The sequence below is a fragment of the Pocillopora verrucosa genome, chromosome 4, assembly GCF_036669915.1.
Source record: "Pocillopora verrucosa isolate sample1 chromosome 4, ASM3666991v2, whole genome shotgun sequence".
Taxonomy (NCBI): domain Eukaryota; kingdom Metazoa; phylum Cnidaria; class Anthozoa; order Scleractinia; family Pocilloporidae; genus Pocillopora; species Pocillopora verrucosa.
The window spans coordinates 11153933-11164824 of record NC_089315.1 but is presented as its reverse complement, the minus strand read 5'-3'; the positions used below and the strand labels follow the sequence as shown (position 1 = coordinate 11164824).

The window sequence follows — 10892 nt, the reverse complement described above, 5'->3', positions numbered from 1 at the left end:
GTAGGAGACATAAAGTCTTTCATGTAGGGGGCAGGTAAATTTATAACTGTTTACAGAGACATCTGGCCTGTATGAAAAGAAAGCAGACTGGGAAAATAAATCCTGAGAAATAAAGTAAGAACGCGGAACAAGCACAGATACACCGCCTAGATCTGATTAACGAGAGGGTGTGTCTTGGCGCATAAAGTGGCGTCTCCAAAAACTACGTAATTGAACTATAATCCGCTAAATATTTTGAAATGTTTCCATACCTGGCCAGGCAAGCATGAAGTGCAAAGGTGAACATTATTCAAACAGCCTGAGTTATAAATACCTTCATTTGCACTGGAGCACTCTGGAGGATCGACATCAAACAATGGGGGTATCTTTCTGCATCAGCGTTCTCATTGTGTTCATTTGGAGCAATCTTACATTCGGGCCTGTGCAGAGTCGAAGCTTCTCTGGAATTCCTGATGAATCGAAGTTAACTGGTCAGATTATGGTGGGTCTCTGTTTGAGGAGATGTGGCCTCAGCTTTCAAGCATTTAACGCAAAAATTTATCGAGAAGAGGTAAAATCTAGCAATTCTTACATTTGCATTAATGTTAAGTTTGGTACGATAATAACCCTTATCATATGAAATATAGATAGAAGAACCTCAGAAATCGAAATTTTCGTCGAGAGTTCCGTGTAGATCTACACGGAAATCTCGACGATTTTTGTTGTAGACTTGATATGTTCATGAGTTGTGTTCATGAGCTGTGCATGTAAGGCTAAAAGCCAGGTTGGCTGGTTATCAGGACGAATTTGTCTGCCATTTAGATGGTCCGGCCTGATTAGCAAGCTGTTCATTCGGGAAATCGCATCTCACTTGCGCCGAAATCAAGAAAAGGCTCTTTATTTAAAGTTTCATCCCAGTAGCAAGGAGAGTGAGAAAAATCTGAAATCGCAGGCCCGGGCTAGCCCGCCTTTTTTCATGAAAACATCAAATTTTGTTTAAAGAGAGAACGTTGTGGTAACAACCCTGGAGTAGACCCAATTCAGGTGACGGGTACGCACACGTATCACTGGGAAGGCCCTTAAGTTAATTAAACGTAAGTATCTTAAGCCCTTGAAACTGGATTTCGAACACTGTTCGCAAACCATTAGTTTCAAGTAACAAGATTACTCACGCGATCGCATTTGTGAACAATCGTTTCTAGGACAATCGTGAGCGCAAATCATCAACCATCTCTCCCACCAAGAGAATATAATTACTCTCTTGCCCCCAATCACTTCCATTCAAAGCCAAAACTTTGAAAATTCAAAACCGTCATTGTAGGAAATCGGACAATTTCTTGCCTTATATTTATACACTAAACTTTAAATGACTCTTAGTCTAGTTCCATATCTTTGTCTTGCGTGTAAGTAGCATCTAAGCTTTGACGGTACTGCATTCAGCTGATTTTTTTTTTAGCCCTTAGTAGGGTGTAAATCTCGTGGTGCAATTAAAAAAATTAGTTTTCTTTCAAGCGAATCCTGATGTTGGTGTGTCTTGCAGTTGCCACTGGATCATTTCTGTTACACAAAATGCATTGGGAAGGAAGGTATGAACTTAAATGACACAAATGGGTTGTTAGTTCCCAAGAGTTCGATTATTCAAAAAAAAAAAAAAAAAAACTGATGGTGTTGCGATCTTGTTTTAGCAACCACTCTTAGCTGAGGAAAATATTTCAATCACAATTTTTATCTGTCTTTCTCATAATCTCCATGTTCCCTCTGTCATGAGAAAAAACGGTCGCTCTGTCAGTTTATTGGTTCCTCGGTCGGACTGTTAGATAAACGGTTTGAGAGCTAGTCCACTGGTCGAATTTGTTTGCCAGAAAATCATGAGTCAGTCTCCTGCTCAGTTGAATCTTAGCGGAACAGTGATTTTTTCCAGAATTATGTTCCTACCCACTTTTTTTGGCCTCGCAACCATGGACAGGCGTTGGGTTGAGCGACAGTGTTTTTGTTAATGAATCAGTGGGAATTAGCTTTTTTGTTTTTTCAACAACGATCAATTTACTCAAGAAAAGTGTTAAAAAGCAGACAGTTTGAAATAAAAAGGTGTCTGTATGGATAGGACCGAACTTTTATGTACCCCCTCAGTTACTTGTAGAAAAATATTTAGCCTTGTTCGAGTTAAAGACTCTTGAGCTGAGGCGAATTCTACCTCAAGAACCACCCATGCATTTACTTTAAAAACTACTCATGCATATTTCATTTACTACTCCCTCGCCGATAGGGAAGCATAATTCTTCAGTGAAGGAGCGAAATCACTTGTTCAATCCGCATAACACGCCTTCCTTCGAAAGAATCAAACGAGGTAGGTTACTGGATATGTTAGCACATGGCGAGAATGGACTCTAAGAATAGAATCAGATATCTTACGAAGAAAACTATATATAATTGCACATTGAGGGAAAGATGTTTAACGTAGGCAAATCACCTTTCTAAGACGCCTTCACCTCAACAACTCTTATCTACAGGGTGTTGCAAGAGGTCTTTCCCTTTTTCTGCAAAGCTATATCTTACTTATATCTTGTCTTAGATAAGAGAAATTGAAAAAAGTTATCGTTGTTATTGTATTTCATGTTGTGGTTTTCAACTTTGCTTACTGATTTCCGGAAATTTATTGCTATCTTAGATGCCTCTAACAGCGTAAAAAATCAGACGTCCTCAAACACGTCAGGTATTGTCAGGCGCCCATTACTAGTATTGTTAACATTTTTGAACGAAATAATTGATTACACAAGTAACAACCTTTTTTAGTCTAACAATTCTGGAATGACATGTGTTAAAGTTGCACAAATCCACTCTTCTACCATGTATTTATCTCTCTTCAAATGCACAACAATCTACAAGAACGCGAAACAGTGGAGATGATGCTCATTTTTGTGTCCTTATGTTAAAAAACAAATAGACAAATAAATGAGTTTTAATCTCTCCATGCAGTTGTTCCAAACGGCGAAAGAATCAAGCCGACATCTTTCAACGCATTTGGTCGAAGTAAGTTTAAAATAGACTGATTGTATTTTCTTGACAGACAAGGATCATGATGAATAACGAACGCGTTCTTCTTCCGTCTTGACATACAATCATACAAAGAAACTGATGTAACAGTAGACACTTTAGATGATTTAGCTGCATACACACTCAAACGCTACCAGTAATCAAATTACTTCACTTGCTCTCCCGATCCATCTCTCTTAGGGCTACTAAACTTTATTTTTGGAACACAATCTGACGATAGCAAAATGAAAAAAAAAAGGAAAAAGGGCGTTAATAGGCTTATTGCATGTTTAGTCAAATTAAAATCTGATTCGAGTGGCGACAGTACTCAACGACAGATAGCTGCGGGTATTGGTGGAAAAACATGTAATTCTCATCCTAAGGGATCTTTTCAGAACTTTCTCTCTCTCTCTGTCTAAAGGGGGTTAGTTTCTAAAGAAACTGTGGTCCTGTGTCGGTGGGGGAGCATAGCAAGACTATTTGATTTAATACTGAAACAATTGAGTCGATAATGTAAATTGGTCAACGTCATTCGCTTTGACGAAGAGCTAACGCTCGAGATGTCAGCTTTCGAAACTCTTTACAGTGATAATTTACATTATCAACCAAGTTGATAAAACCAAATTATCTTGTCTCTCTGTCTGCTAGTGCCCTAATTAATTTTGTAGATAATCTCTCTAAGTTAATTGCTAATTTAATATTTCATCTGTTTATTTTTTTTCTTATCAAACTAGAAGTGTCAGACGAGTGATATTTTTAATTTTGAAATTAAGCAAAAAATCTCGTTATTTATATCAGAATGGTTACAGAAATGCTTGATGAACAAACCAAGAGCTGAAAAGTCGTTCACTGCCGATGACGTTAAGGTGACATATGAAGAGCTTAACAACACGGGGAGGTATATAGCAACGCTGTCATGGACACCTTTTGATAGTAAGTGGAATACCATTATTGTTTACGCAGTAATAGAAGCGAAGAAAATTTTGAGTCAGGATAATTCTGTAGAGGCTGCGCAACGTCAATTCGTTTGCGTCAAAGAAAAGGTTAACGGGCCAGTGATGCGCCATTGCACACTTGATGAGCGTTTTCTCATTTTTTAACCCTTTTCAAGTGGATGACATAAGAAAGTAAGAGCGAAAATTATGTTAAAATTAGAGGTAAAGAATATAGAAGGTTCCAGCGATCTTTGTTTCTTTCAGTTCAAGCGGCTAATTGGACCGGATACGGAATAATATACGAACTTTTGGATCCCTTTAGCCCGAGTCAACGTGTGTATGGCCTGTGTCAAGAATTGGACAAGGTGAGGTCGTCAAATCAAGTAAATGTAGTGCATACACCATATATTGTATAACACTGATTCACAACTTAAACGTAGAGGTTGTTCGCGAAATATCTCGCTTATGTGGATTTCTTCAAAAACAACGACGATGATTTCTTGACTGAGAGAGATTTTGAGCTCTTTCTTCGAAAGACAAAAGATGCTAATCTTTTTTTATAAGCACACGAAAAGAGAAAAAAATCTTAATCCCCTTGATGACTCGAACCCTTTGCTACTGAGTTACAGAGGACCTTTTTTTTTCAGTCTGAGAAATGATACTTACTTCTTTGTGTAATAAAAACCATTTAGGACGTCTGCAAATGATTTGAAGCCCTATATTTTTCCGAGGCATTAAAATGTATTGACCAGATAATTGCTTTTGGAAAAAATCTTGAGAAAATAATAATGCTCAAGAAAGTAAGGTTTGATTATTTACACAAAGTTTAGCCGTTGTTTTACAGAACCGCGTCTTAACCATCCTCAGTTAGGCCGAACCCGATTTTTGTTCTGAACTTTTCTTTTGTGAACAGTTTAAAGAGGGCCCAAAAGCGATAGGGGAAGGACATTTATTTAATAAACTCAACCCCGCATAGAGAAATCGTGAGGCCCACTGATTATTTAACACCGTGGTTTGGGTTAGATCTCGTGTAAATAACAGGTCCTGAGGGTTCTTAGGCGTGTTTGCCTAATGGAAAATATTTTTCGATTTCAAGATCGAGACATATACAAAATAAGGTGATTTTATGAATAGTTTAATTTTTAGAAATAGATTAGCACCACTTTCATGAAGAGTTTCGGGCCACATTGATTTTGTGATCTGTTCAATTTAGAACGCTACGAACTTTGCCATAACTAATTCTTCGTATGGACTGAAAAATGGTTCTTCCATTGCACATTACGTGAGTACCACAAACATGTATTTATGTACATCAGAAAATTACCGAAATAGACAGGTTAACCCTCATCTTCCTTAGCATTGTGTTGTCGTTTGTCTCCATCTCGAGATTACTACATGCTCCATGCTTTCTTCGAAATTTTGTCGCCAATAGCCGGGGCAAAACAGGGCCACTCTGCAGCTGTTGCGAAAATGTTTTTTTCGCCCTTCACACTCTTGGTAGATCCTAGCGGCAAACCATTAATAATTGTAACCAGAGGAGAGCAAGTCTTTTTCAGTGTGGTGCTGGATGAAGAAGTGAGGCTCAAAAACAAGAAAGAGGTCTACTATCCACACTGATCTTTTGTATTTTAGAAGCTACTGAATGTTTTATATTTTGGAAACCACAGCTGTGACAACGAACAGCTGAGTGTACACGGGTTTCGCCTTCCTTTTGTCAAGCAGAATAGCAATTTTATTAGTATTATCCAGATTTCACTGAACTCAAGAAGTGGGGAGAAACGCGAGACGTAGTTGTAGTCGTAGTCGTAGTCGTAGTCGTAGTCGTAGTCGTAGTCGTAGTCGTAGTCGTAGTCGTAGTCGTAGTCGTAGTCGTAGTCGTAGTCGTAGTCGTAGTCGTAGTCGTAGTCGTGGTCGTGGTCGTGGTCGTGGTCGTGGTCGTGGTCGTGGTCGTGGTCGTGGTCGTGGTCGTGGTCGTGGTCGTGGTCGTGGTCGTGGTCGTGGTCGTGGTCGTGGTCGTGGTCGTGGTCGTGGTCGTGGTCGTGGTCGTGGTCGTGGTCGTGGTCGTGGTCGTGGTCGTGGTCGTGGTCGTGGTCGTGGTCGTGGTCGTGGTCGTGGTCGTGGTCGTGGTCGTGGTCGTGGTCGTGGTCGTGGTCGTGGTCGTGGTCGTGGTCGTGGTCGTGGTCGTGGTCGTGGTCGTGGTCGTGGTCGTGGTCGTGGTCGTGGTCGTCGTGGTCGTGGTCGTGGTCGTGGTCGTGGTCGTAGTCGTGGTCGTAGTCGTAGTCGTGGTCGTGGTCGTGGTCGTAGTCGTGTAGTCGTGTTCCTACACTTTTTTAGTGCTCTAGCCGCTTCCTGCGTGCTTTACAATAGAACAGTGCACGGACAAGGCTTCTCTATTTTTTAATTATAAAATGATATTTTTAATAATAATAATAATAATTATGACAATTATGTTAAAGAACAATGGTAGTAATGATAATAATAATAATAATAGTAGTAATAATGACAATGCATGATAAGAAAGACTTGTCTATGAAACGTTTCTTTATTTTTTTATCTTTAATCAGATCACCTCTCTTCCATATCCAGTTGAGATACCATTCTACTCCCTATTCAGTAAGTCTGGTGAACGTTCTTAGTTTAACAAGAAAATAAGCCCCCATCAGTTATTTTTTTTTCGTTCCCTTTTTCCTGTTTATTTGCGTTGTTTATTTTTTTTCTTGCGAGTTTTGAGGCAAAGCATAACGCGAGATAAAGAGAGATATTTTAACTAATCAAACAAAGTCGTAGCCGTAATAGGTAAAATGAACTTCACAAAGCCTTGCCTTTTGTTATTAGGTTGTTATTTTCATTATCATAAGTCTTAGAATTATTATCATTTCGAATGAATACTTTGATATTTTTTCATCAGCCCTTTTTTCCTTTTCGTGGTGGGGTTTTACTTAAACTTATTGCTTGTGAGCAGAATCTATGCTTGAGTTTCACTGCGTAAACCTTTTTACGATAGCTAGATTGCTTGTTCTTTTAGTGAGTACGAATTATGCTTCTCTGAAAAATGCTTGACTGTTCATTTTGCAGCGTGCAAAGTGCCCAAACCGTGTTTTACGTTTTCAAGTAAGTTGTTGGGCTGAAAGCAGGGATTAATGCAAATAAATATAATATTCCCCTTATTGTTCATTATAATTTTTATCATATTCTTTGTACAACACATTGAAGTCGTTCATGCTGAAAGCCTGTAAGCCAAGCCAAGCGTGGTGTTAAGTAATGATTTCATGTAACGCTGCTCAGCAATAGCCTTAATTATGTGCGTCAAATCCGTTATTGACGTCTTTTGGTAGAAGCTTGTTAATCTGTTAGACCCTTCTTTCCTACTTTCCTGTCAAGAGATGGCTACTGATTTCGTGAAGCAATTTCTATGGTACATTGTATGCGTGGAACTGTTGTTGTGCATAAATACGATCTATCTGTTTGTATATCCCTGACAGTACCGAGTTGCACGTGCGGTCTTTTACGATAATTATTACCATTCCTAAGTCATGTTTATCAGCAGCTACTTATACTACAGTCACTTTTGGGTACGCTATAACCGGCTAATCCTCTTCCCCAGATCTTGATACTCCACCGCTTTTCAATTCTATTGGTAAGATAACAATATTTAGCCTTAAGATAACAATTATTCAGCCTTTTCTTTCCTTTTATAAAAAATTAAAAAGGTCCGGTCTTTGACTATGGATTTCATTGTCCACTTGTCTGGAAAGATCTTTCTTTCAGTGATAATATTTCGCTACTATCAATCTCCACTAATTCCCCGTCATGTATTCAGACAAGGTTCTGGAAGGGAATTGACTGTTAATGTATATTATTTGAGTTACGTACGATAACTCTTCTTTCTAACAGCTTAACAAGTAGTGCTCCTGTGTTCTTCTTCTTAAGCTGAGGCAATAGGGTTGCCCGATTTCTCCAGTTTTCACAAAATAGTAAGGCAGGATGGCAGAGTATATAGACTCACAATTTAAGTCTGAAAACTGTCAACGTACTTTTCTTCTCAAATTTTGTCTCTTGCTCTTTTATAGATCAACCAACTACACGTACAGGTAGGTTTGAAATCAACAGCCCTCACCATATCGACATTTTCTAGAGAAAGTTCCTTTCTTCAAGAGGAATTAGGAGCTCAAAGAGCGGCATTGAAGGCTTGAAGGCATCGGTTGGGATGTGTAGGTTTCACTTGAGTAATTTCTACAGACTTCCGTCTCTCTATTAGACCGAAGAAGAGAAAAAAAAAGAGAAATTATATATTCATCTCAAGTAAAAATAATCAGTGACATATCCCAAGGTTCAGACGAGGAGTCTCCTTTTCAGGTTCTCTAATTTTTCTTGCTTTCTCTTTCGCACTGGTAAAAAATAAGGTGAATTGAATGAAACAGAGATTGATGGTATTGAGGAGCAATCATGAGCTCAATTTAAGTTAATAAGATATCATGTAACAATTAGATTCGTTTTTATACATAATCATAGTTGTTAATATTTGTAGTATTAGTATTCACAACATGTTCTGTGAGAGAACTTGTCAAATGCCTCACTATTTCCTACAGCCCTGATTTTTTCCTCCTTTTGTAGGCTACGCGATTCAGTTTACAGGTATGTTTGAAAATTAACAGCCTTAAGCTACCATCGGTGCCAGGAACAATTTTTTTTTTAATTAAAAGGTGACAAGTTGTATAAGTAATCTAAACAAATATATAAAAAAGGAAGGGGTGGAGCCTTTGAATATGCAAGACTATTCGATTTAATTCCGTCCTTTCCTTACCACGTAGAATTCATTTGACATGTTTAATCGAAATATTTACTTACGAACATTAGAGACATGCCAACACATTTTATACAAAATTGGTTTAAACTACTGATAGTTCTTTTTAATGTTATTCTCGATATTTTGTAACAATCGTGTAATTCAATTTTTTTGTTGCAAAGCGATTATAAATAAACTATTTATCTTGTTTATCTTTATCTGAGATCCTAATTTGCGCCATTGTGAAATAAGAATCTAACTTATCAGAGGATCGTGGGAAAGGCTTATGTCCTACAACGTACCATTCCTTAATCCAATCGTGGGCGCGTAGACTTCCAGATTGCCAGAATGAAAAGATATGAACTGAATGAGAATAGTATAGTAAGAGTGAACTGAACAAGGTTTGTACCCTCCCCCTGAAGGCGAGCGGTTCAAAACGTGGCAAACAACCTCTATTATTTAATGAGTCAGATCAATTTTCCTTCTGATGCTTTTACTTTCTCTTTTACCTCTTTTTTCGCAGCCCAGAGACGCCTTAAGTCTACAGGTAGGTTTCCACGTGGCAAACAATCTCTATTATTTAATGAGTCAGAGCAATTTTCCTTCTGATGGTTTTATTTTCTCTTTTACCTCTTTTTTCGCAGCCCAGAGACGCCTCAAGTCTACAGGTAGGTTTCCAATTAACAGCCGTAATCGACTAAAATTGTCCTTTCGAAATACCTCTCACCTTGGAATAACGTAGAAGGAAAACTGAATGATAAAAAGGAGGGGTGGGTAACTGGTTCAATTGCATTTCAAAACTCAGAAAACAATCTGATCTGATGTTAAGAATTTAGAGAATAGAATTCATGCCTTGCCAGAGCGAAATTCCTTCAGTGATACGCAGCTGGTCCGAAGTCACTCGATCCAGTTCAAGCCACTCCTTGCTTGATGAACTCTGTTCTATATCTTGTTCATGACGTGATTCCGCCGCGGTGACTGTAAATCAGCGGCTAAAAGTGTCGTTTGTAAGAAATGGGTCTACAACGTTCATTCAGCTGAAAAAATCCTAGACTTCAGATTGTTTAAGAAGGTTTATTAGAAGCAAGCAAGCCTTTTATAAATTATTGAGAGAAGAAACTCGTTTTTGCCCCCACGTCCCCCTATAAAAGTCTATTCTTATTTGCACAAGGAAAAATTGTGGAGTATATGATAACACTCTTCGCGAGAAAATCCCAATGTCTTCAATTCAAATAATTTCGACCGATTCTAGTCTTGTTAGGTCAAAGTGTCATTTTTGAATCGTAAATATTTGTCCTTGACGTTTTGTGTATATACAGCAGTCATCAACAAAAAACTCTCTTTCTCTTTAGGTGGCGACGAAAAAAGTGTTACCAACATGGCAGCTGCCATCTCCTCTACATGTGCTGTTGTTCTTATACTTTTTTTGCTATCGTCTTCGACGTCCGTTAGTTTCATTGCCTGGTAAGTCGTGTTGTGTTTTCCGATTCTTCGCGTTTTAAGAATTTCAAAAGAACGGTGTAACATTCACCACCCTTCTTTTTTTAGTTCGGGTTCTCTTCGATTTTTAAGGTTATTAGTTGTTTAATATGATGAAATTTCTGTTTTAGATATGGAATTTGAGTACCACGCCTTCCTTATATACAGCTCCCAAGACTTAAAGTGTTGTGTGCAATACGTTACTTAACAAATAGAATCCATGTTGCCAAGCGTATGTTATCTATTACTTAGCTAACGCAGGGCAATATGTAATCTGTTTGCTTTTATATAATAAAGAGGCAGAAAAAATTGTTAATTGTGATATCTTCTGTGCGTCTTCCCTTCAATACATCATAATTGAAGGGCAATTTAAAATACGCTCGTAATTCAGCTTTTTATATCGATTGACTGAGATCTCACTCTTGGAGTTTCCTTTCGTCAAAACACGTAAGAAGACAAGCGCTTTAGTTTTAAAGAGGTACACCGAATACAAATGGTATCTAAAATCTCAGGGTGTATGACGAAGATCTTGAATTTGCTAGAGCCCTTAGTGTTGAGAGATCCGAATCCTTGAAGAAAAGATTCATTTCCTAAGATAATAGCTTTTTTCAAAAGTGTTGAATCTAATCCTTATGGCTCCCTTTTAAATTGTCGCCTGAGTTACTTTAAAATCATTGCCC

The 10892-nt window shown here is 38.2% G+C and overlaps 1 protein-coding gene across 1 annotated transcript; it reads left to right on the top strand.

Annotated features, from left to right (window-relative positions):
* Positions 1-349: 349 nt before the first annotated feature.
* LOC131797163 (uncharacterized) lies at positions 350-10447 on the top strand. Its single transcript, XM_059114783.2, has 16 exons — positions 350-550; positions 1520-1565; positions 2246-2326; positions 2648-2692; positions 2956-3009; positions 3811-3945; positions 4212-4312; positions 5161-5229; positions 6512-6560; positions 7023-7058; positions 8018-8038; positions 8562-8582; positions 9257-9280; positions 9378-9401; positions 10086-10197; positions 10344-10447. Coding segments are annotated over exons 1-16 (1014 nt in total). The 5' UTR covers positions 350-355; the 3' UTR covers positions 10345-10447.
* Positions 10448-10892: the final 445 nt, after the last annotated feature.